This window comes from Salmo salar, chromosome 10 (genome assembly GCF_965601325.2).
Source record: "Salmo salar chromosome 10, fSalSal1, whole genome shotgun sequence".
Classification (NCBI taxonomy): domain Eukaryota; kingdom Metazoa; phylum Chordata; class Actinopteri; order Salmoniformes; family Salmonidae; genus Salmo; species Salmo salar.
Window position 1 is genome coordinate 10563179 of NC_138300.1, and position 27722 is coordinate 10590900.

Consider the following 27722-nt stretch of genomic DNA (forward strand, 5'->3'; position numbering starts at 1 on the left):
AATAGTACTGTAAAGAAAAATTACAGTATTAAGCTGTCAACTCTGGCGCCAGGATAATGCTGTACATTTAGTAAAATCTAAATGTAAGAAAAAATCTAAATGTAAGAAAAACAATTCATTTCTACATAAAATACATGTATTCAAATTGGTAACGACATTAAAAACGAATTAACAAATGTTTGTGAAATACTGGTAAAGTGAACAGGTTTAGCTAATACTGTAACATTATGGAACAATGTTTTTTAAATTAAACAAATGGTTAGTGGGAGAGGCAATATGGACAATCCTGACCTACAAAACGATGATTTATGTCGCGCAGATGGGAGCCAAGTGAACTGAATCACACCGGGTTGTAACAGCTAAGGAGGACACTGTCCCGGTGTTTGACATTTATGCTCTCCCCATTGAGTAAAATATATCACAGTGACATCTGCTATCCTACTTTAAATACTGTATAATCCTTTGAGGGGAAAATTTGCCAAGTTATAGTTTATACCGCCGACACTGTGTTAGGCTACAGCTGACCAGTGGCACTGCATCTTAGGTTGGCAGGCATCTCAATACAATATAGTGCACTGGTCATTCGCATCAGCTTTAGCGGCTCGAGAGTACGGCCCACAACGCGATTTATGTGTAAAATGCGCCCGTCAAGCCGAACAAATATGGGTCATCTTTTGAACTGCTAGAAACAAGCCATTTTGTTTGTATTATTGGTGGAAACATAACGGTCACGAATCTGCACTCAGTGTATTCTCGATGGCACTTAGGCTGTATTGCAGCCTCTATGATCACAATATTCTCTCTGTGATGTTTTTCTAGGTCGCACAGCTAGGTATCGCGGAGCAATTTAGAGCAGACCAAAATGGCTTTTGTCAACATCAACTAGCTAGCTAGCTAGCAAACATTATCCAGCTATCTAGCTAAGTTAGCTAAGGAAACATGCAGTAATTCAACATTGTCTAGCAATAAATATGCTTATAAACAAGGCAAGGTCCCTACCCAGTAGCTGCTGAAAGTATTCTTCCACTTCACAGCCGCTTCAAGAAGATATTTACTAAAATAGTCTGAGCTTCATGTGTCTCACCTGACAGCATGAGGGCTCCTGAAACGGATCATTTGAATCTACAGTAATTTTAACAGGATGCTTCCGAATTACAGTTAATAAAAGTATTTTTCAGCATTTTACCCATAATGCAGTGCAATCTACAGGATAAACGCTGTAAAACACATTTATGTTATTACACTGTGAATCATACAGTGCTTTACTGTTGAAATTACAGAAAAGTCTTACAGTGTAGTTGAACATGTTATTAATCCAACCTTGTGAAAGTGGCAAACTGACAAGTTTTCATTTTTGTCAAATAAAAAAACTTTATATGGAAGGAGTGCCTTTGATTTGACGGCCTGCAGCTCCATGAGACGGCTAAGGGGAGCTTAGCCCCCTCAGATCAAACTTGTGCCCCCTCAGTTTTATGTCCCTGTTTGAGTGACAGGTTGGTAGCAAAATACAATCTTTCTACGCTGCGCTGTGTCAGCACAATGGACAGCGCGTTCTGGTGTGTGTAGGGGGGCTATGGAAAGCCACTGGGGCAGTTAGGATTGACTCCTTTGGGTTTCCATAAAAAGCGTGGAAAAATACTTCTCATCTCTGTGGTAGGCTAAGTGAATAACGTGATATGCCTCCCCCTGTAATATTTGATTTTGATTTATAAGGGTAAGGTCAAGATTACCAGTCGAGCCCTGGTGAAGACGCCATGTTGGAGGCTGAACTGTCACTTTCCTGCTCTTTTGCTGTTCCTAAAGGGGGGCGCTCTGCAGGGGTGTCTGCCCTATGATGGTGTGTGTGTGGTTTCATCCCGAACATTTACTGATACTGAATTTATTATGACCAAGCTCTCTCAAGAGCCTGGAGAGGAGAGGGTGTGCTCTGTCCATTTCCCCGGGCTTGGAGAGAAAATGACTGCACTGCAAAATGTTCCTGGGTGTGGCACGGAGGTTGTGTCACTGCTGGGTGACCAGGAGCAGGGTCGTTTCTAGGATTTGAAGACATTAGTGACTTAGCCCAAAGCCAGTAGGTGGATCCGGGGGCATTCTCCCCCAGCAAAAAATTGTAAATAAAAAAATTGTCATTTCAAAAAAGCTTAATGCATGAGTTTGGTTCACTTTGAGATGAACATTGAGAGATTAAAACATTGACAGATTAGATATTTTTCAGGTAACTTGCAACTTCTCATCTGACACACTAGACGCTGCCAGTACACTGTGAGTCTCTCTACTCTGAAACACGCTCTACTCTCGAACACATACATCTACAGTTCATTGCCAAAAACGATTCAACAACTTCAAACTCTGACCTGTCCAATTAGCCAAACTTAAAGAATCCCACAGTACACTCTCTCTCTCTCTCTCTCACACACACACACCACACACACACACACACACCACACACACACACACACACACACACACACACAGTAATTAGAATCCATTGAACAGCTTTAAGTGAAACGGTCTACTGTGTGCTCACCCTTCCTCTGTCTCTTTCTATAGCTTTCTCTGGGTCGTCTGTTGCTGTCTCTCGTCTGCCCTGATCTGTTGCTGTCTCTTAGTATTCTATGTTGCTGTCTCTTGTTTACTTTCCTCTCTCGTCCCCCCCGGTTGTAAAATGTGTAAAAGTAAACAATTGTTTTAATAGTAATTTCACAGGCTTTTTCACCTCACCAGCAAATTCTTTGTAAACCATGTTTTACTTTTTCACGGTCTGTATTTCACCTCTTATAATTTGTGCAAATAAATCCAACTCATTAGAATCTATAGAGCAGCTTGAAGTGATACAGACTACTGTGTGCTTAACCCACCTCTGTTCTCTCTCCATCTGCATTCTTCTGTCACTTTCTCTGTGTTTTGCCTGTTGCTGTCTCAGTGTCTTGTTTGTTACTGTCTCCTTTGTCTATCCTCTTCTGTTATGGCCTGTTCTGTTCTTCTGGTGTCTCTCTCCATCATATCATATTCTTCTGTTGCTGTCTCTATGTCTCTTCTGGTTTCTCTCTCAATCGCCTATTCTTCAGTTGCTGTCTCTGTGTCTTGTCTGGTGTGTCTCTATGCTTCTCTTCTGTTGCTGCCTCTGTGTCTCGTCTGGTGTCTCTCTCCATCATCTATTTTTCTGTTGTTGTCTCTGTGTCTTGTCTCACGTGTCTCTTTAGCTGTGCAATCCAAAACGGTCAAGGAGATACTGGGGTAGCTTAACTTGTTTCGGGCCTGTGTTTTGGTGACCTAAATCATCCTCTTCCCTACCTCTGGCTGCTCCTGTTCTAAGTGCTCCAGTGGCCTGCTGTTCTCATTTATCCTCCTTTGCTCATCTGAAAGGTAGCAAGGTAGAATTTTAAAGGGTGACTGCACTTCCTGATTTGGCCTCGTTTTAGATGTGGTTCATTAAGTGTGTGGTTTGATGTGGGTTCTTGTGTGTGTGTTCACAGGTGAGAATAGTTAGCTAAAGTATTTTTACTTAAGTACTTTATATCACTGGATAAATATTGTCCAACTGCATGAACTTTACAACAACCATGTGATCAAAGGTCATGAAGTTTAGACTGCAGTCAACTTACATTGGCTGTGGTTCAAACTCATAAAAGACACACCCTCGTCTTATGCCCTTGGAGAAATCCTTTTCACCATCTTGGAGGGTGGTCCAAATGATTAGCCAAGCAAGGGAAGTTTGCGAGTGAACAATTATGTTCACTCCGGGGCCTGAAACTCCCCATAATTCAATTTGTGACGATTGTACATCCACTAAGAAAAGTCAGCCAAAACTTAAAACCTCAACGTCAATATGGAGTCAACATACAAGTGTAAGTAAAAACGAATGTAAATAATTTCATAATTGTGCTATTAATGCACAAACATATCTCGTAAAAGCTATATTTTTGTTTGATTAGCTTTTGGAAATTGTAGAAGAAAAAAATCCTTCTTCAGAAGTAGCTAGGCAGGCTAATGTTAGTTAGCTGATTAATTTGCTAGCTATCATACAGTAGGCGTATACTAATAATTATATAGTTAATATAACTAGACGTGCAATCATAATTGACTGTAGCACATATAAAGCATCCACAAGCTACCGATGGCCGGATGAACAAGTGACGAATTTCCGGGCAAGAGCGGTCTATTTAAAAATCATTCCTTCCTCCCTCACCTCTTGCCCTGCAAGTGTATACTCGTCAGACGTCATGATACGTCATCATAAATGTCCACTTAATTTGAGGGCTGAGGGGATAGGGTGTGTCTTTTAAGTGTTTGGAATGCTGCCAGTTTCTGCAGTTGCTCCTCACCAGCTGCCACTTTCAGCCATCACTTGCATTGTGGGAGGAACTATTCGTCAACCAAACATTCGAGTGTTTTTGTTTGATCCACGAGAACTGGGCCAAAGAAGTGACTGAAACAGGAAGCAACTTTGCCACGATTCAGATGTATACAGTGGATATGTATTATGTACAAATGAATGTGAAATTTGAGTCTTTCTCTCCAAAATTGATAGTAATGTACATACATATCTACAGTTTGTGAGTGTGTGATATGGGGGTTGGAGACATGTTTATTTCGAAATTACAAAGAAAAACGTTTATAAACAATGGCAACACTGACATGTTGCACTGTGCCTTGCTGTTTAAAATAGTCACCTGTGTCCAACTTTCGGCTGTAACCTAGTGTAACAGTCTAGGTTCCGTCCCTCTCCTCGCCCCTACCTGTGCTCGAACCAGGGACCCTCTGCACACATCGACAACAGCCACCCTCGAGTATCGTTACCCATCGCTCCACAAAAGCCACGGCCCTTGCAGAGCAAGGGGAACAACTACTTCAGGTCTCAGAGCGAGTGACGTCACCAGATTGAAACGCTATTAGCGCGCACCACCGCTAACTAACTAGCCATTTCACATCGGTTACACTAGTAGATGGACCTCCCTGACTTTACTCCTCGACTTTCAGCCTTACCACTCAAACAAGCCCGCAGTTTCTACCTATCTTCATACTGCAAGACAGGAAGAAAGAGGCAGGCAGAAAATCGGACTGCAGTCCAAACAGGTTATTTGTACTCCCTCAGCCCTTGTGCTTGCCACTTTCCCTCGGGGATTCAGGGGAATCCCCATCCCGAAACCGGATGCAGTTTGATTGCCATCTTAAGGGGCGGTCCAATTCACAAACATTGCCCCCTCGACCCTTGATTTAGCTTGAGAGGGCGAGTGAACTATACATATATATATATATGACATTGATTTTAGCATTTGCAAATTGTCTTAGTCTCATAGTGAGGAGCCTATAAAACATAGCTAGCCAGCTATGGGTAACTAGCTAGGGCACGTGACATCCCGACAATTTGGAGAAAAAAAAACCCACTTTATATCGGAGTTGTCTATTACATGACGTAGGAGGTGAGGAGGTTGACGTCAACAACCCTAATCAAATATTCAAAAAGGTATTACAATAATGAGATGTATCCACCAATCCAAAGAAAGGATAGGCGGGAGCTAGACAGCCCGCGGTGCCGCTTGGTGGACAACGACTCCCATTGTTATTGCGGAGTCGAGACATGTATCTTGTCAGAATATCAATTAACTTTGATACTGTAGGGTATTTGCCTATATTCTCGCGATGATTCCAAAATAAGAAGTTTCGGCGACAGATGCTTTTTACCGCCAGTCGCCACACACAGACAAAACAGCGCACAGGCGGCGTCTGGGACATGCCAGTAGTTTCAATAGTTTCAGCTATCACAGCTATAGCGTGTGTTTACAAGGCAACCAGGAGTTTGAAGTGCAGGCAGAGTTACAGCTTGATATGGTTCTGCTTTTAGAATCATAAAAGCAAAGTTTACTAAATAGAGGTGCAGCGCGTACCAGCTAGTTTTGAACATTGACAACCACGCCAGTGACCTAGCGCATGTGGAATGGCAGCTTCCCGGCCAATAAAAGGTATTCTGAAGAACAAGAACAGCGGGACAGGCATCAAGGTGGGCCCGGCCGAAGAAATACCAGTAGAGACTCCAGAACAAGTGGCACTTGGACTTCTGGAGGATGACCCACAGTGAGTAGATGGTCAGTTAGCTAGCTTAGAGTCTTGACACGGACACTCAGGCTAGGTATCTATGGCTAGCTAAGTTAGCTATTCCAGTTTGTTAGGCGTGGGTGCTGCCCTGACTAAAAACGTTATGGACTTGTTAACGTCGTCAGCAATGTTCCAGGGGTTGCACATAATTAGCTAGTTAGCCAGTAAGTTGTCATGCTTGCTTTTCTGATTTCCTCATCTCGTTCTTTCTATGGCTGTTAACGTTAGTTGGCTAACGTGCCAGTTAATATTTGCTAACCAATTTACTAGTTATTTTGCCCAAGACGTTAGAATCAGTTAGAATCAATCACAATGTCTGCTTATCAGCTGAGAAATACTAAAGTATCTAAAATCTTATCCGGCTTCTGACCTGTAAACAAGTGTAAATGTGGCTGTGTCATCAGGCAACTTGTTAAAGGTTGGTGAATGGGCTGGTTGCCTGGCAGTTGGCATTTGGCACAGCCATTTTTACCAGCAAAAAAAACAACTTCCATATTTAGAATAGGGGAATCGAATGAATGGGCTGCTGCAGGAGCTCTTTCTAGAGCGCCCGGTTAAACTGTTTTTTTCACATGGCTTCTGTCCAGGGTGGAATATTCTATATATTTTTAGTCACAGGTCAGCTGTATTCAGGATTCTTTTAAAGTTGAATAGATGGGTTAGCTGACAATGTCACAAACGATGCGCACACTTCAATGTGGCAGAAGCCTATGTGTTGTTGTGATTCTTGTTGGCTAGATAGCTAGCAACAACGACAAGAAGCTGCCATGTGGAGAATCGTTGGTGGTTTGGCTCAGCTAGTTTTATCTTGTTCTTGATTTTGATTTTTTTAAATCTCTAACAACTGTAACTATGTATTTGAGACAAGTGCTCATTTTGTGCAAATGTTTGTTTTCAATAAACATTGGAGATGAAATATAGTTTACATGTCAACAATCTAAGCCAACCCTGTCTGTTTTGCCCCATAGTTGTTCATGGGTTGGTTTTATTGGTAAACAACCAACCGGTCTATACACACTTAAAACTCGACGACTTGGTTTGCGGTTACTATTTGGGCATGACATTTAGAGTATGCTATATGGGGGACATTGAATTACATCGTTTTTTTGGTTAGAATATGCTAATATCAACGGTTGGTGACAGTGGCTAACCATAGGATGAATTAGTCACTCGTTGTTCATAAGAAACCAACATGTAAATATGTAATTAATTTGGGTGAACTATCCCTACAAAATAGGACTGTAGAAAATTCTGCCTAGAGGCGGTCCTTCAAGAGGTTTGGCCGCCAACCCCTGATCTGTTTTTCTTAACTACTGGTGGTTTGAATATGTTAATGTAGCAAATTACCCCACATTCAAGAAAAATCTAATGAATATCAATCTAAAGGTGGTTGAGGCTGATTTGCGAAATGTGTCTATCATCTTACTCTACATAGACAAGGCATTTATGCGTAGCAGCTTGTGCACAATACTAAAATGACATAACAGGATATTTGAGGTAAGATGCATTAGTCAAAAAAAAAAAAATCTCCCATTGTAGGAGATGGGAATTGTTCTAATGACTAGGCCTATCAGCTATTGTGAAAGACCCAATTTTTAAAATAGTCTCCTGAAGACAAGATGACAGTCTAAATCTGACCCGCCCTACACCCAACCAAAATTATTTTTCAATGTGTTATCCCCCCACTACAATCAGTTACATATTTGGGTTCACAATCTGTTTCGGCAAAATGGTCACACTACGAAAATTCATGCTGAATGCTGTTTTTTCGTTGTTACAGCCTAATGAACCTTGTGCTAAATTGACAATGACTAAACGAGGTGATATTTGATAGAGCAGTATGACTGAGCGGTGGGAGGCAACAGCACGCTCGTAAGCATTCATTCAAACAGCACATTCCTGCATTTGCCAGCAGCTCTTCACTGTGCTTCAAGCATTGCACTGTTTATGACTTCAAGCCTATCAACTCCCGAGATTAGGCTGGCAATACTATAGTGCCTACAAGAACATCCAATAGTCAAATGTATATGAAATACAAATGGTATAGAGAGAGTCCTATAATATCTACAACCTAAAACTTCTTACCTGGGAATATTGAAGACTCATGTAAAAAGGAACCACCAGCTTTCATATGTTCTCATGTTCTGAGCAAGAAACTTAAACGTTAGCTTTTTTACATGGCAAATATTGCACTTTTACTTTCTTCTCCAACACTTTGTTTTTGCATTATTTAAACCAAATTGTACAGGTTTCATTATTTATTTGAGACTAAATAGTTTTTATTGATGTATTATATTAAGTTAAAATAAGTGTTCATTCAGTATTGTTGTAATTGTCATTATGTATGTCAGTCAGTCAGTCAGTCAGTATAAACTTCCAGCAATTTAATGGGTATTTACCAATGTTTCGGCATCACTGTACCTTCCTCAGGGTAATGTCAAGAATACTTGAACCAGGTTATGTAGAGAAACAGTGCAATTAGTGCAACCAATGACAATAGTGAGGGGTGTGTCAATGATTAAGTTAATTAAAATGAATGTGTGAAACTTAAAAAAACAATGGTTTATGGCATATTAAATATATTACGTTATTGTTATCATATAGAAACATAATTTAATATTGTACATCATATTAGCACCAACATACATGATTGTTTAATTCAATTTCACAATTGTTTCGTATTTCATATTTGTTACATGTAAACTTTTAAACAATTATGTGAAATTGAATTAAACAATGTATGTTGATGCTAATATGATGTACAATATTCAATTATGTTTCTATATGATAACAATAGCGTAATATATTTAATATGCCATAAACGTATTGTTTTTTTTAAAGTTTCACACATTCATTTTAATTAACTTAATCATTATGACACACCCCTCACTATTGTCATTGGTTGCACTAATTGCACTGTTTCTCTACATAACCTGGTTCAAGTATTCTTGACATTACCCTGAGGAAGGTACAGTGATGCAGAAACGTTGGTAAATACCCATTAAATTGCTGGGAGTTTATACATGGAATGTGTGACTTTATTTTTTAAGTTTATTCGCCGTTAGTGAGCACCTCCACATAAACTAATTTTTCTGGGTGTGCGCCAGCTCATGTTTTTTAATCTAGATATTGCATTTAAGACATTTTTTTACATTTGTCTATTTCAGACTAACATCCTTAAGAGGGTGGAACATCATCAATAACGGTCGTTTTTGATTGCTAAAGTAATAATGGAAATGACAATCTCTTCAAAATGATCATTTTGTGTTCAGCCAAGCCTTTCCTCCGAAATGGCTATCCATGTTTTGACCTAAGACTTCAACTGACTTTTACCAATATGGGACCGACCGGCTCGATTCGGTCTTATGTAGCAAAATTTGAAATTGTGTTTTTTACATTGGATAAAAGTAGACTCTAGCTAGAAAATTGTATATCATACACTATAGTTGAGGAACAATGGGAAAGTAATTCTGCTTTGAAAGTTGATAGACCTCTAACCTCACGTTTGGGAAAATGGCCCTTGAATGTTTTGGTACCTACTGGAGAGATCTTCTTTGTCTACACCCATTCAGCATCGTTCACACCCTCCTAAGCTTTAGCCCCACCCATCTCTTTAAGGATTTACATGTGAGGCTATGTACTAAACAACCAAAGGTTCCAAGACTAAAGGCTGGCTTATACTACGGTTGTGTTCGTACATTTTTAATCTGGAGTGCTAGAGTGTGCTCTGGGCGTTTGTAAAATCAGAGCATTGTCAGATTGTCTGTTCGTAAATTCAGAGCGTTTCGCTCTCGAAGTGCACACTGGATGCACTGGCCCGAAACATAGGGTTGATCCGAGCGTTCTGACTTAGCTTGGGTGCTTGACTGCTGTTAACATTGGCTAGCTTGATAGCAACTTCCAGACACAAATGAGAGAACAGCTCACGCTGACCATTTTACTCGCCCTAGCAGAGCTGGTTGGGCTGTTTTTATGTTATCCAGGGTGTTGGTGACAGCAACTGTGCTGCTGGCAACAATTTTTAATGACCCTTTTTTTTTTTTTGGCAATGTTTACTGACACTGGCCATATTCAACGGGTGTTGAGCGTTTTGTAAATTCATTAGATATTCTGCGCTCTGGCACACTCAGACGAGAGGGCTCTGAAATCGGAGTAGCTAGCCAGAGCGAATTTACCAGCTACGTCTATTGAAATAGATACTTGCATAGTGGAGTTTCTTGTTTAGATATGTAGCTAGCTAGCAAAACAATGAACCATAATCGCAACTCATAATGTTAATACCTTGCATGAATCTACAGGTAGCTAACCAACCAGGTTCAATGTTAGCTAGCTAACATTAGGCTATAACTAGCAATGCAAATAGCGCTGAGATGCGAAATAATATTACTACACAGATCATACACCTAACGTTAGCTAGCCAGCCAGCTAACGTTAGCTAGGTAACAGTACACTTTAACTTGAAATGAGAATGACTTTCTGACATTTAGAAACGTGTAATATCTGAAACTTTAGCTAATTAGACTCTCTTACCTGTTTTACATGGATGGATGCTTCTCCCTCTGTCACGGATTCCATGGTTGCCCTCAATTTGAAGATATAATCTGGATACAAGTGTTTTATACAACAGCAGCCTTCTGTGCGTTCTCTTTTCGACTCTGTATGCATATTTGCAATCAAACGGCAGAATTATCATACTCTAATTCCACCGATTTCAAAACTCGGTCCTCCAGAAAGTGGAGAGCAACACTTATGCAGTTCTACTATCTGATATCTTTCAAAAAAGCAGCATTAGAAAGGATTACCTTAACATACTGACCAGCTCCTATTATAGACCGACGTGTGCTACATGGCAGACCAATCCGAACTCATCTCTCGGCATATCCAGCCCACTCATTATCTCAGCCAATCATGGTTAGCTTGAAGGTTCCTGACTTTTTCCATGGCTAAACCAACTAGGCTCGTAATTTAACAATTTTATTCATATTTACAGATGGGATACAAGTTTGTTATTAAGGCACATGTTCACATTTTACAGAAGGCATTTCTGCCCAAAAATGCATTTAGATTAAAAAAAAGTTTACGTTCAAATGCTGCTCCTGTGAAGCAATGACGCACGACATATGCCTATTTTCCTGAAATGAGTCATGTTCAATTTCCCCCAAAAAGCTTGCCCATGTCATGAAACATCCATAACATCTGTCCATTTTTGCTTTATTTCTCCAACATGCCCATATGTAGAAGTCCCCTTTTTGGAGCAGAAGGGCAAAAGCTGAAATTAACTAGTTCAGACAGGACAAACCGTTCAGTATGTGAGAGGAATGGTTAAAAAAACAAATCTCACTTACCCCCAAGGGGTACAATACACATCAAAAGTTTTATTTCTATTTTGTATGTCAAAGTTGTGATTTTGTGTGCAAATGTAACACCCATACTGCTGGAAGTCTCTGACAATCTATTGTGTAGTGAAAAAGTATGTTTTTCCTGTCATGCATCCCATGGGATATAGGCCTACATATTATGAAACATTGCTTAGCCTAGTGGTTAGAGCATTGGACTAGTAACCGAAAGGTTGCTCGATCAAATCACCGAGCTGACAAGGTAAAAATCTGTCGCTCTGCCCCTGAGCAAGGCAGTTAACCCACTGTTCCCCGGGCGCCGAAGACATGGATGTCGATTATGGCAGGCCCCCCGCACCTCTCTGATTCAGAGGGGTTGGGTTAAATGCGGAAGACACATTTCAGTTGAATGCGTTGTTGTACAACTGACTAGGTATCCCATTTTTAGAGTCAGGCTTGCTGAGGTACAGTAGCCTAACTGAGCAGTAATGCATATGTGCCATATCCAATGATTTGCCATGTTAGTCTGAGACACAGCAGGACAGGGCATGTCCCCGATTGATTTAGCCCAGTGCCATCGACACAGTCAAACTGCCTGCTGTGCGCCTGACTTATTGAGAACCTATGTGCGTGTGCGGGAGAGGTGTCTGTGAGTTTGCAGCTAGGAGAGGCTCTACAGGATTACTGCAGCAGGTAGTAGATTTATTGCCCTCTCCCCCCTGCCTTTCTCTCTCATGATGATAGGCCTCTCCCTCCATGAACACGCCCACGAGGCTGCTTTATGACAGGAGAGGGGAGCGCCAGCAGAGACAGTTTAACGGCTGTATTTGGCACAGTCTCCAAGTCCGGACTGTGATGATAAAGAGGACTCCAACCAGAAGCCCAGAGAGCCTACAATTTGTACCTTGGAAAGTACAATCCTTAGCAGGACTGCTAGGGGCACCCTCGAGGAAGAAGTTACCTTTAACCACAGATCTAGGGTCAGAATACACTACCCTTAGTTGCTTAGTTCTAACCTTAACCATTAAGGGAATTAAATGTCTGACCCTGTATGTTCAGTTAGTGCTAACTTCTACCTTCTCCTAGGGCCACAACTTCTACTTGTCCTTTCCCCCAAAATGTACCTTGAGCTCAGTGTCAGAATAGACAAGTCTCCTGACCTCATTCGCACGTGAAGGAAAAGCACTTCCTCTCCACACCCACTTATTCAGTCACCCTCAGCATTATCCTGAAGGTGATGTGAACCACCTCTGTACAAGGCCACCGTAATTTTCCGAACAATTACTAATTGAATTGCAGCGAATAAGACCCTTTTTATTTAATTGCCACGTTGTTTGTTTCCAAAATGCATAACAGGAGTGAGAACTGGGGCACAGTGGAGTCCTATATTAAATGCGACACGTCTCTAGGGTAATATCTTTAGTTGGTTTTAAATGCCACCCTGAGCTCTCCTCTCTGGTCCCATTCTTTCAGGAAGAAGTCACAGAAATGGGACGAGATGAACATACTGGCAACGTACCACCCGGCAGACAAGGACTACGGGATGATGAAGATCGATGAGCCTAGCACACCCTACAACAGGTGAGTTGCCCCATTCATTCTCATGAACAGGTAAGGACATAGTTACCCAGAGACTGCAAAAATTGCTTCCCAGTATTGGGGAAAAGATAGCACTGTGCCGAAAAGTGTTTTGGATTCATGTTAGAGGGTAAATCCATTTGAATTCAATCACTTTTTGACCGCACCCCTTTTGATTTGAACTAAACCTTCCATAAATATTTGCCCATTGTAGAAGTACTCAAGGTTACTTTTTGGACCTGAATGCCAAAACCATTCAAGAGATAAAGGTGTTCACCTGTTTTGCCTACACCACCATACCATGAGAAATCTTTGTCTTCATCACTGGAAAAGATAAACAGTTGAAAAAAAGTTTGAATAAAATAAATTGACTTTTCTTTTTACCTCTACGGCTCGGTGTCCCTAAACCGGGACAGCTCTTGCTCAAATTGCGATAATGTGAATAGAATGACGTTGTAAACAGCCAATTCCCGGGACATAGACATGTCTTATGTGGTCAGGAAGCTTAAATTATTGTTAATCTAACGGCAGTGTCCAATTTACAGTAGCTATTACAACAAAAAAAGACTATGCTATTGTTTGAGGATAGTGCACAACAACAAAACACTTATCATGGCAACTGGTTTGATACATTCACCTCTGAAGGTAAATAATGCACTTACATTCAGTAATCTTGCTCTGATTTGTCATCCTGAGGGTCCCAGAGATAAAATGTGTAGTTTGTTTGAAAAAAAAAAATACATTTTTATATTCAAATGTAGGAACTGGGTTTTACAGTTTGACCCTGCTGCTGTCTCTGGCTCCAATGTGTTATATTCTCCTACATTAATTTCACATTTCAACAAACTTCAGTGTTTCCTTTCAAATGGTATGAAGAATATCCATATCCTTGCTACAGGCAGTTAGATTTGGGTCATTGTAGCCAGTAATTGAAAAAGAGGGTCTGATCCTTAAGAGGTTTTAACCTTCCATGTCAATTTACGTAGATTCTTTTTCAGATTCTCATATGTTGTAGCTTAGACCCTATTTTACAGCATCTGAGGTTTTAGTGTTGTGCCCACCATCGGTTAAGACACAACATGCTCTTGAATACCGACTGGGAGTATTGGCTAGCGAAAAATACAAGCTAACTGCATAGCACTCAGAATTAAAAAGGTTTTACCAGTTATTGTTCATCCTGATCACAAGTTATTTTACATGGACGATACATTGGAGATAATATAGAACAACATGAAACATCTAAAAAGCCAGGCCTGGTATTTATAGCAGATTTAAAAAAAGGTCTTTGATAAAGTAAGACTGAATTTTATTTATAAATGCTTGGATTATTTTTTCAATTTTGGTCAGTCTCTTATAAAATGGGTAAAAGTAATATAGCAACCCCAGGTGTAAAATAGTAAATAGAGGCTACTTCTCAGAGTTTTGAGTTGTCATAAGGAGTTAAACAGGGGTGTCCGCTGTCACCATATGTATTTGTAATGGCCATTAGCCTCTTACATCTAGACGTTCCGCTAGCGGAACACCTGCTCCAATATCCAATGATGGGCGTGGCGCGAAATACAAACTCCTCTAAAATACAAAAACTTCAATATTTCAAACATATGACTATTTCACAGCATTTTAAAGATAAGACTCTCCTTTATCTAACCACACTGTCCGATTTCAAAAAGGCTTTACAACGAAAGCAAAACATTAGATTATGTCAGCAGAGTACCAAGCCAGAAATAATCAGACACCCATTTTTCAAGCTAGCATATAATGTCACAAAAACCCAGAAGACAGCTAAATGCAACACTAACCTTTGATCTTCATCAGATGACAACCCTAGGACATTATGTTATACAATACATGCATGTTTTGTTCAATCAAGTTCATATTTATATCAAAAACCAGCTTTTTACATTAGCATGTGACGTTCAGAACTAGCATACCCCCCGCAAACTTCCGGGGAATTCGCTAACATTTTAATAAATTACTCACGATAAACGTTCACAAAAAGCATAACAATTATTTTAAGAATTATAGATACAGACCTCCTCTATGCACTCGATATGTCCGATTTTAAAATAGCTTTTTGGTGAAAGCACATTTTGCGATATTCTAAGTACATAGCCCAGGCATCACGGGCTAGCTATTTAGACACCCGGCAAGTTTAGCACTCACCAATATCAGCTTTACTATTATAAAAGTTTCATTACCTTTTGTTGTCTTCGTCAGAATGCACTCCCAGGACTGCTACTTCAATAACAAATGTTGGTTTGGTCCAAAATAATCCATCGTTATATCCGAATAGCGGCGTTTTGTTCGTGCGTCCCAGACACTATCTGAAATGGTAAATCAGGGTCGCGCGCATGGCGCAATTCGTGACAAAAAAAATCTAAATATTCCATTACCGTACTTCGAAGCATGTCAACCGCTGTTTAAAATCCATTTTTATGCCATTTTTCTCGTAAAAAAGCGATAATATTCCGACCGGGAATCTCCTTTTAGCTAAACTGAGGAAAGTAAACAAAGCTTTCGGTCGACGCGGGCACGAGCCTGAGTCTCACAGTACTGTAACCAGCCACTACCCAAACGCGCTACTTTTTTTCAGCCAGAGCCTGCAAAGCCACGATTCAGCTTTTTGCCGCCTTCTGAGACCCTATGGCAGCCGTAGGAAGTGTCACGGGACAGCTAAGATCCTCACTCTTCAATAAACAGAGACAAGAAGAACGACACCTTGTCAGACAGGCCACTTCCTGCCTGAAACCTTGTCAGGTTTTTGCCTGCCATATGAGTTCTGTTATACTCACAGACACCATTCAAACAGTTTTAGAAACTTTGGAGTGTTTTCTATCCATATGTAATAAGTATATGCATATTCTAGTTACTGGGTAGGAGTGGTAACCAGATGAAATCGGGTTTGTTTTTTATCCAGCCGTGAAAATACTGCCCCCTAGCCATAACAGGTTAATGGCTATTAAAATCAGGTCAAATAACAACATTAGAAGATTAGAAAGCCAAGGCTTAAAAACAAAGGTGTCCATGTTTGGCTGTCTATTTATGGAAAACATTACCTGATTAACTACTTAGTCAAATCTCAGTTTACTCACTCACTTATGGCGCTGCCTATTCCTGATGATTCATTTTTCAAATCAAATCATATGAGCAAAAAATATTTAGCTTTATCTGGGATTACTAAACCAGACACGATAAAGTGTGCCTATCCATATAATGAATATGAACTGGATGGGTTGAGATTTAAATATAAAAGCACTAAATGTCTCTCTAAATGCTTAACTTAGACAAGTTTAACTTGAACCCTAAATGGTTCTTAAGTATTTTACTAAGAAAAGCTCATCCATTGTTTCAAAATGACCTTTTTGCTCTTTGTGCAGATTAATTGAAAATTAAGAATTTTTCAAAGTGCATCTCTTTTTCAAACAAGCATTGCAGAGCTGGCTACAATTTCAACTTCATCCCCCTGAAAAGAGATTAAATATTACAACAAATATTATGGATGAACTCAAATGTGCTGGTTGATAAAATACCTCTATTGATGTGAAAGTGTTTGAAAAGGGTATTTTTGTTTTTAAAGGATATTATGAATGGTATGTATTATATGGAGTTCTCAGAATTGTACGGTAAGGTCTGCTCAATCCAAGATTACAGTCAATTGATTACAGCATTACCCCCAAAATAGATGTGGCAGTGGGAGGAGGTAGGGAACTGGTCTGTCTGCCCAATATAAAGGATCAAAACTGTCAGAGGAATAAAAATAGGAAAGTATACCAGTTTAATTTCAGGACCAGGATGTTGACAGCTGTGCCATACAGATTGCAAAATAGTTGGTAAGAGATTTGATGTACCGATTCCATGGTACAGGGTGTATGAGTTGATGTTTAAAACAATGTTTCATAAATGTTGAATATTTGGGCCATACAGTTATCGCAGCTCTGCAGGCATACAATCATCGCAGCTCTGTTGTGAGGATACAGAATCAATAGACCATTTGTTTTGGTATTGCCCTCAGGTAGCCTGTTTCTGGTCTCAGGTTCTGGAATGGCTGAAAATGCATAACATTGATCTAAAATTGACCCTAGAAATAGTATTGTTGGGAGATCTGGAGAGACCTGGTCAGTCAATTACTAATAGTCTTAGTAAAAGTATTTATCTTCAACTCGCAATCTGTGGATTCTATTTGATTCAAATTGTATGTTAAACATCACAACATAATTTAAAGGTGTATGGTGCGTAGAAAGGTGGGATGGGCTGAGGGTTGGAATGTGGAATTGGAGACAAGTGGGAGTGGAGTTGCTGTGGGGGGGGGGGGTAGAATGACGGTCAAAGATAAAAGTAAAAAAACAAGGTCAAAATAAAACAAAACAAAAAGTATGTTTGAATGACACTGACACCATGCCCAAACTGGATGCGCACAAATACATTTTGTCCTCCCACACCAAACGCGATCAGGACACGCAGGTTGAAATATCAAAACAAACTCTGAACCAATTACATTCATTTGGGGACAGTTCTAAAACATTAAACATTTATGGCAATTTAGCTAGCTAGCTTGCAGTTGCTAGCTAATTTGTCCTATTTAGTGAGCTATTTGTCCAGGGATATAAACATTGAGTTAATATTTTACCTGAAATGCACAAGGTCTGCTACTCTGACAATTAATCCACACATAAAACGGTCAACCCAATCATTTCTAGTCATCTCTCCTCCTTTCATGCTCCTTTTTCTTCTTTGGACTTTATATGGCAACTAACTTTCATAAGGTGCATTACCATAACCAACTTTGGTTCATCTTTCAATCACTCACGTGGGTATGTTCTTAAAAACCAATGAGAAGATGGCACGTGGGTATATGCTTCTAAAAACCAATGAGGAGATGGGAGAGGCAGGACTTGCAGCCTGTTCTGCGTCACAAATAGAATCAACTTCTATTTTAACGCCTGGCAACGCAGACACTCGTTGGCGCAATGATTGAATAACATGTATGTATACATTTATTTTGCAATGCTCGCGCACAAGGTGCGTCCGGTTTGGGCATGGTGGGAGGGGCAGTGTTACACGTTTTTGACTGCACTGGGCGTTTTAACCCCGGGCTAAGTGCAGTGTGAACATGACTAGTGAGGTTGAAAAGAGATTACTCTGGATTGATAATTTTTGTACATAATATGTTTACTTTAGAGACCTCAGTTCCCATGAAGCAGTCTTGCAGTGCAGGTTCAGTGTGTGGATGAGTTTCTGCCCTGTAGGGCTCTATGATTTCCGTGATGTGGAAAACGCGAATGGAAGGAATTTGGTAATTAAAATGGAATCAACTGTAAAATGTGGAATATTGCAGAATTTTCCATTTGTTTGAAAGATTTTTATTTTTTAAATAACCAAACGTAGTCGTAATTATTGTAGGAACCTAAATGATTTCATAATTGTCAAATTACAGATAAGTAGGCCTAGAGAAATAATTCAGTTTTCGATTGGGGTATTTTGAGAGGGGGGTCGGTCGTGCGTGGGACCCATACGTCACCTCACAATTTGGCTGTCACTTTGAGAAACATGTCGAAGAGGCTGTCTGAGAGGGCCAAGTCCTCAAAAAAACAAAACAATTCGACCCTAACCCCTAAATTCAGAGCAGAGCAATACCCAAAGGACTATTATGAGTCAGGCGATAAGCTGTTTTGCAAATTCTGTCAACATGCTATTGATTGGACCCGTAAAAATATGTGTTGTGACCACTTAAAGTCTAAAGCCCATGTGAAGAACAAGGAAAAGCACCTTGTTAGCCAGAGCATGCCTCTTCAAACAACCATTACTAGTGCAAGCGCATCAGCAGATTCAAGACGAGAATTTATTCAGGACTTTGTGGCTGTGTGCGCCGAGTCTGACATCCCCTTACAAAAGCTAAGAAAGCTACGGCTGTTTCTAGTGAAGCATTGCAAACAGGGAGGGCCGTTGCCCGAAAATGAGAGCAGCCTCCATCAAACGCACCTGCTCGGTGTGTTCGACCAACATATGACTGCCATTCTACAGAAGATCCGTGGGAAGAAGTTTGCGGTGGTTGTTGACAAGATGCAAGGGATTGCAGCGTTCTAAACATCGTCATTGGTGAGTTAGCTTAACCTCTTGGGGCTAGGTGGGACGCTAGCGTGCCACCCGTGGTGCACTCCATCAACAGCAGGTGCATTTCAAGAGCGGCAAATTTGAATCCAAATAAATGTCAAAATTCAAATTTTTCAAAAATACAACTATTTTACACCATTTGAAAGATAAACATCTCCTTAATCTAACCACGTTTTACGATTTCAAAAAGGTTTTACGGCGAAAGCATAAATTTAGAGTATGTTAGGACAGTACATTTACAAGAGTTGTGTGTAATGTTTTGTCAATTTAAAGACAGGGTCACCAAAACCATAAAACCAGCTAAAATGATGCACTAACCTTTTACAATCTCCATCAGATGACACTCCTAGGACATTATGTTAGACAATGCATGCATTTTTAGTTCTATCAAGTTCATATTTATATCCAAAAACAGCGTTTTACTATGGCATTGATGTTGAGGAAATCGTTTCCCTCCAATAACCGGCAGTCAAGTCAGCGTCACAAATTAAATAATTAAAATGAGAAAACATTGGTAAAATATTATATTGTCATTTAAAGAATTATAGATTTACATCTCTTGAACGCAATCAACTTGCCAGATTTAAAAATAACCTTACTGGGAAATCACACTTTGCAATAATCTGAGCACTGCGCCCAGAAAAATACGCGTTGCGATACAGACTAGACGTCATGTTGGGGAGATCTAAAATCGAAAATACTATGTAAATAATCCATTACCTTTGATTCTCTTCATCAGATGTCACTTCCAGGTATCACAGGTCCATAACGAATGTAGTTTTGTTCAAAAAAGCTCATCATTTATGTCCAAAAATCTCCGTCTCGTTAGCACATGATGTAAGCCAGCCGGACTTCTCGTCATGAACGAGGGGAAAAAATATATTTCCGTTCGTTCAAACATGTCAAACGTTGTATAGCATAAATCATTAGGGCCTTTTTTAACCAGAACATGAATAATATTCAAGGTGGACGAATGCATACTCTTTTATAACGTATTGGAACGAGGGTACCCAACATGAACTCGCGCGCCAGAGTCTAATCGGCCATCACCGTTCCATGGCTCTTGTTCGGTCAGATCTCCCTCCAGAAGACTCAAAACACTTTGTAAAGGCTGGTGACATCTAGTGGAAGCAATAGGAAGTGCCAAAATATTCCTAAACCCCTGTGTTTTTCAATGGGATAGGTTTAAAGTCAATACAACACATCAGGTATCCACTTCCTGTCAGAAAATGTCTCAGGGTTTTGCCTGCCAAATGAGTTCTGTTATACTCACAGACACCATTCAAACAGTTTTAGAAACTTTAGAGTGTTTTCTATCCATATATAATAAGTATATGCATATTCTAGTTACTGGGTAGGATTAGTAACCAGATTAAATCGGGTACATTTTTTTTATCCAGACGTGCAAATGCTGCCCCCTAGCCCCAACAGGTTAACAGCCTATTAATATACTGTTGCAATAGCCTACATTTACATTCTGCAATGCCAATTGTACTAATGCAAATTGTGATATTCCAAACGACGAGCTATCGTGGTGAAATATAGCAATGCATAATGTCAGCAGCAGTCTGCCTCTCCATCTAGCTAAATATCGCTGTGTCCATATTGTGTTTACATGTGAAATTTAAATAACACATATTTTGTCACAATATTATTTTAGGTTAAAACATAAGAAAAACTTGAAATTATCTTTCATTGCAGGTGTACAAAACCAGTACTTTCTGGTGGATGTCATTTTCATGGACAGATGCAACTACTCAACGTTTTCCCAAGCTATACTAGCCTCCGTAGCTCAGTTGGTTGAGCATGGTGTTTGCAACGCCAGGGTTGTGGGTTCGATTCCCACGGGGGGCCAGCACAGAAAAAAAATGTATGAAATGTATGCATTCACTACTGTAAGTCGCTCTGGATAAGAGCGTCTGCTAAATGACTAAAATGTAAAAATGTAGCGATCTGAACCTGAGTGATGCCCGGGCAGTGGTCACAGATAATGCCTCCTACTGCCTGAAGGCATACAAGGAGGTTCTGAAAGGAGTGATGCTCAACAGTGTCCATGTAACCTGTCTTTGCCATGTCATCAATCTGGTGGGTGAGATCTGGCAGCACTACAAATATTTCTCTGAAGTTGCATCACTTGTGACATGGATGAGATCTGTCTTCTTCAAGAAGCCTACCAGAAAGAGAAGATGGGTGAGCTTCCTCATTATGAAGGAGTTTGTGCAGGCCAAGGCTCCTCCTGAAGCTGTGAGCTCCAGATGGAATAGCTGGTTTGAGGCCGTGAAGTACCATGCAGAGCATGTTCATCTGTACAGAGTTTTTGTTGGCAGAAAAGTCATCATCCCATGCAGTCACAAACATCCTCAGCCAGCTGGAAACAGAGGAGAATGTTGCTGCATTGTTGCCTACATTCTTGCATTACTTTTTTTCATTTATAATGAAACACTTAGTAGAACTCTGTACTGAAGCACTTGGTGCAATGTCATGTTGCTTCATTACAAATGTACTGTTATATCTTATTAAATTGTTGACTTTTTATTAATTCACATTATTAGACACTCTTTCTGGTGATAAAAGTTGTGTAAAACACAGAATTCAGAAAAACAGAATTTGGAGAGAAAAAAAATCCAGGTTTCATAGGGCCCTAGCCCTGTCTGGGTTATGAGCCCCCCCTGCAATCTGCCAAGGCCGCTACATAGGTCACCCCTGTCCTTCTCCCCCTCTCACTTTACCTCACTCATTCTCTTTTTCTCTCTCCCTCTTCCTCAGGATGGTGGAGGACGAAGGGGCGCACAGCGACTCAGAGGGCAACGTGCCCAACGTGGATGACCTGGCCTCGAAGTAAGTCAACATCGCTAACTGGATAGGTCTGGGAGAGGGGAGGATATTGTTCCTCAAAGGTTTGGAAGGTTATGACACTTAACGAGGGCCACATCAGGATTTCAGCGGAGGGCCGAGAGATTTTCTGGACAATTTGTTTGTCAAAAGCAATTTGCCCACCAGAGAAAGGGCAGTTAGTTTTAAACATAAAGGTCCATTATAATTTCTACATACTTTCTATCTAGTTTTTTACTCAAACCTCCCCCGGGTCAGATTGAATGCCTATGTTTCCCACCCCTGCTATAAGAGGAGGGTAGTAATGCAGTGATCTGGGCCTGAGACTGAAGGTGGGGACTCTCACTATGGTTTATTGCTTGGATATACTGTGTATATATGTGTGTGTGTGTGTGTGTGTGTGTATATATATATATACACTCTTTGTATATTATCTGGATTTTAACTATTTGAGGTCAAGGGCATTTGATGTCCCGCCGTTAACATGGAGTATAGGCCTAGATGGAATTTCGCTCTAAGGAGCCCTCTGTTGACCCTCGAACCAGTTGAGTTTACAATAGAGGGGTAAACTGAATCACTCACTTTCTATTGCTCCTTTGCTCGGTTCACTTTCTCTCTCCTCTCTTCCCCCCAGATTGGCAGCGGCAGAGGGAATGGAACCACACTTCATGAGAGAGGAGGAGGAGAGTAGTGAAGAAGAGGAAGATGACCTAACCCCAGAGGATCAAGGTGGGCTGTCTCCCTCTTCCCCCTCTTTGTCGACCTCCTCTCATCCCCACCTTGTCTCTATTCCCATTGGGCGTCTGGCACTGACCTTTCCCTGACCTCTCCATGTGTTGTCATGTCAAGCCCTGTGTGCTCTAATAATGGTTTCTCACAGCTCAGTGGCCACGAGCACGGCCAATGGTCCAAACGGAGCTCACTCCCGGAGACTGTTCCAGTTTACTCTGGTCCATTTTGGCTCTAGACCAACACGTCTCTCTCTGCCCTTTCCCACATTTTTATCTCTGCAGTACAGCGAAAAGCACTTGTGTGGCCTACCACTTCGCAGCTGAGCTGTTGTTGCTCCAAGACGTTTCCACTTCACAATAACATTTCAGTTGACTGGAGCAGCTCTAGCAGGGCAGAAATGTGACAAACTGACTTGTTAGGAAGGTGGCATCCTATGACGGTACCACGTTGGAAGTTACTGAATTCTTCAGTAAAACCATTCTACTGCCAATGTTTTGGCTATGGAGATTGCATGGCTGTGTGCTCGATTGTATACACCTGTCAGCAACGAGTGTGGCTGAAATGGATAAATCCTCTAATTTGAAGGGTTGTCCACATACTTTTGTGTGTGTATAGTGTATGAGACCTGGTAAAAAGCACTCATACATACTATTCATTAGAGTTAGATGGGCCATCAACTTAATATAAAATGTATTTAATATTAGATAATTTTTTAGATTTTCAAAAGTATGAGTGACCTGAATTTGAAGTAGTTATTCCCTCCAGTGTGAATCTACCAGTATAGTGGTGCCCTTGCAGGCTAGCACGCAGGACAGACCCTTTGCTCCAATCCTTTTTCCAGTTGACCAACTCCCAGTAAATATGCACAGCCCCCTATTTTATTTATGCTGCAAGCACCGGAATGGAGTTGGTTTAGAATTCTACCTGAATGGTGTTGCTTTAGTTTTGATCAGACATCATTTTACTTTAAAATGAGTTGTATAAAATGTGTGCTTGGAACAAACAGTGGAATTGATTGCAGTGACCTTGATGTCTAGTAGTAATTGTTTACTAAAAAATAAGCCTTGCCTGCCTCTTACAGCACCGTGTGCGTCTGCAAGTCAGCTTTGAGAATGTCTCTGTGTGTAGTAGTTTGATGCTATAGGCTCTTGAATTGGAAAGCAATTATTATTATTATTATTAATATATATATATATATATATTTTTTTACAGTTTTTCATTTCTGAACCATGTCCTTGAAAGTAGATTAGATTCTACTGGAACTGTTCAGCCAGGATCCTCATAAAAATAGTTTGACGTATTCGTCCTTGAAGCGCCATTTGAGGATGAGCGTGTTAACTCTCTCCCTTCTCTTTAAACTGACCCCCCCCCCCCCCCTTTAGCTTTTGAACGCTCCATCTGAGCCTCCCCTAATGTAGCTCTATCGCTCTATTTCCTCCACACGGAGGAATCGTGATGTTTACACGTCTGAGTTGTGGCTCTCCTAGCCTCCCTCTGCACCACATACCCTCCGTCTTCTCTCTCTGTCTTTCTCTAGCTTTGTCTCTCTCACTCATACTATCTACTACTCATACCCCACAGCGAAAAATAAGCAGTTTCAAATGATGAGGAAGATGCATTACAACGAGGGCCTCAACATCAGGATGGCCAGGCAACTCATAGCTAACGAGTTGGCGGAAGAAGAGGACGAGGACGAAGAGATGAGAGACGAAACGGAGGACATCAACGTAGACTCGCCGCAAGACGGTAAGAGAAATGGGGGTACTCAGAAATCTTATAATGGCAGGGCATTTCAGATGGTGACTAATCAGAAAAAGAAAATCAGGAGCTCTCACCAGTTAAATCCATTGATGGCGATAAAATGCTTGATTCACCAACGGTTGGTCATCGACACTGTGGGAGTTATTTATTTTTTTGAGCAGCAAGCCAACAGCATGCTAGGTATTGATTGGGTATCAACAGCCAATTCAGCACGGGCTGGAAGCTATAGCGAGCCTCAATTGGCCAATCGCCCCATCATATCGCCAAGCATGTGCATAATGGCTGGATCAAATCCCCGAGCTGACAAGTTAAAAATCTGTCGTGGTGCCCCTGAGCAAGGCAGTTAACCCACTGTTCCCCAGGCGACGAAGACGTGGATGTCAATTAAGGCAGCCCTCTGCACCTCCCTGATTCAGAGGGGTTGGGTTAAATGCGGAACACACATTTCAGTTGAATGCATTCAGCTGCACAACTGACTAGGTATTTCCCTTATATTTAATGTTCAGCTTTCAAGTTTTTACTAGTTGTATGTACAGGATACACATGGTATACACTCCAACTAAATGCTTACTTGCAGGTTCCTTCTTAACAATGCAACAATAAGAAATAAAAGATAAGAATAAAAACAAAGTAAATGGCTCAGAAGACATTTAAGCATAACAAAGTCAATTTGATTCTTGGCGGGTTAGATAAGTGTAAGCTCCACACAGAAGGTTACCGGACCCTGATTTAGTAGGCCATCCAAATGTCAAACAGTCCTCAGCAAGGGATTGGTGTGGTAAACTGGGGAAAATGTTGAAAGTCTTAATACTGGACTCAGCAATGTTGTTGATAGAACAGTCTGAAATGAGCTGTTCCCACTCCTAAAAGACTACTAAAATATTAGCATTTCACCTGTTGTTTCTCTGTTAGATTTGATGTCGTATTAATTAACACTTAGCTCTCTTTGGATTACAGCTCTGGATTCCTAGAGAAGGACGCGCCACCTCTCCTGTCCCCAGCCTGTCTCGGCTTCTGAAACATTTAAGAGATACTTAGCCACACAGTGCCGGGCCATAGAGCAGAAGGACACTGCTTCACAATCTTCCCTCAAACAACCTCTGTTCATGCGTGTGTATATTTCCTAGTAACACTGAAATGCTAAGCATTTTGACCCTGCTGGTTGCTTCTCTTCATTACCAAGAGTCCCTCACAAAAAGTTTTCATTGCCTTAAAGGAACCAGACCTCAAGGATCTGAGACCTAAAGACTGTTATTGTCAGTGAGGACTCCTGCATTGCTCGCTCGCTGCCGTCTCTGTCCATCTGTCCCGGCTCCTCCTGAGCACCTGGCGAATGCTGTCAGAAAGAACAGCAGCACCCGTTGGATTTCTCATTGGATGAAAGTGGTGGATAATTATGCTGACGGTGGTAGGAGGATTTTTGTCTCTTGATTTTTGTCTTGTTCCTTCTGTACCCATACCTGTTTTTTGTTTAAAAAAAATAATATTTTTTAACTACCACCAGAACCTTAATTGGAGAAATCTGAAACCTGCTGTTTTTTTTCTCAATTTCCTCCTCCGTTCCGATCTTGGATTTGGTGTTATCTGGAATGGATATAGGAACGGCAGACTGCATTTTTAACCAGCCCACAGGGCATCTCGATATCTAAGGTGACCAGCATTCGACTCAGTCCTACACATATTTACACCCACTATAGGATTTGGTACAGATGCATGTGCACTGACAAATAGGAATAGCTATGTTTCCAACAAGGTACCATTCTCTTAATATGGTGGCTAATGTACTGACATTGACAGCTAAACCTATTTATTCTCATGCAATAAAATTATATTCATTTATTATGTATTGCCTTGTGATAACATGCATAAGGTCATTTCACACAGGAAAATGAATATGCAGATGGTCAGGTTCACCATTATACTTATGGAACCCAACTGTATTAAGCATGGCTACTAAAGCCTTGTGGCCATCAGCACTAATGTGACATTTGCTCACTAAGCTAATGAGGGATAGCATTGGGGAAATGAACCCCAGAGAAGGTTTGTACTACTGATAAGCAGGGGTGTATTTACTAGGAACCAAACAGCTAAAATGGCAAGGGATTAATCTACACTTATCCAATCAGAAAATATTTTTGCTACGGTGTCCACTAAGGAATACACCCCAGGACTGTGTCCAATACAATATCAATAGGTCTGGGGGTGTGTAGGTTGAACGGCAAGATTTCTGGGATATGTACTGTAGTTGATATTATGCTCATTGCCATTTTTTGTATTAAGCGTATGGTATTGTAGCATGTCCTTGATAAGGAACAATTAACCCCCGTTGTTGCGACCTGCTACCTTGCTGATAAAAGGAGTGATATCTGGGCAACCAAGACAGTTAGCTATTGTGTATTATTAATTTCTTCTATGAATTTTGAATCATAGCACCTTGATCTACATGTGAACTTTTGAGAACCACTGTCCTCCCATGATGACTAAGTTTCTTTGCACATAAGAAAAAAGGTATTGTTTTATCAGGACATGTAGAGATGGTTTCATCTTTTCTTCTCAGAACTAGACTTGAGCCCTTTCGTTTCACCTGTCTTAATGGCCATAAGAGGCTATCCATTGGATTCTGTCCTTACAATCTCAGAAGCTCGCTACTGGATCCTTTTGGAAAATACAACAACCACAGGAAATACTGACTGATCCCATGACTGTTCCCACTTTTTTTTTATTTTTTTTTATCATGTCTATGTTAAGGGAAGATTTATTGACAAAAAGAAACAACTTAATTTAAGTAATTATGAGTAATTATTTGAAATTATGAATAGCTTTGTAAAAAAAAAAACTTAAAAAAAAAACTTGTATGACATTAACTATTGGTCGATATTAGAAGGCAAATGTGCCTATATTATGTATGTACTTGTCTCTAAGTGAATAAGCTACGCTCAATTTTAGCGGTGCAGTTCAACGGCTTGGATTCCCCTGCCTATTTGTTGTTTTGCTTAGTTTTCTTGACACATTTCAGTTGAATGCATTCAGTTGAACTGACTAGGTATCCCACCCTCTTTCCCTTTCTTTACTAGGGACAGTGGACTAAGATTCTGTCTCACATGATCATTTATCTGTCCCCAAATAATGGGGATTTTTTTTTTTTTTTTTGAGCTCTTAAATGTGCATGTTCTTAATCATAAGAATGTTTTATTTTTGTCTCACATTAAAATGTTTTATGGACCCATTTGCTTTTTCTGTCTTGTTTAATGTGGAACTGTGGCCCTTCGTTTTATT

General features: G+C 40.5%; 1 protein-coding gene and 1 non-coding gene across 2 annotated transcripts; both read left to right on the forward strand.

Annotated features, from left to right (window-relative positions):
* Window positions 1–5541: 5541 nt before the first annotated feature.
* On the forward strand, window positions 5542–27672 carry LOC106613489 (protein phosphatase inhibitor 2). Its single transcript, XM_014215773.3, has 6 exons — window positions 5542–6075; window positions 12906–13013; window positions 21888–21959; window positions 22588–22682; window positions 24267–24431; window positions 25404–27672. The coding sequence occupies exons 1-6, from the start codon at window positions 5939–5941 to the stop codon at window positions 25415–25417; spliced, it is 591 nt and encodes a 196-aa protein (XP_014071248.1). The 5' UTR covers window positions 5542–5938; the 3' UTR covers window positions 25418–27672.
* On the forward strand, window positions 20903–20975 carry trnaa-ugc (transfer RNA alanine (anticodon UGC)). The gene has a single exon. It is a non-coding gene; the product is annotated as a tRNA-Ala (tRNA).
* Window positions 27673–27722: the final 50 nt, after the last annotated feature.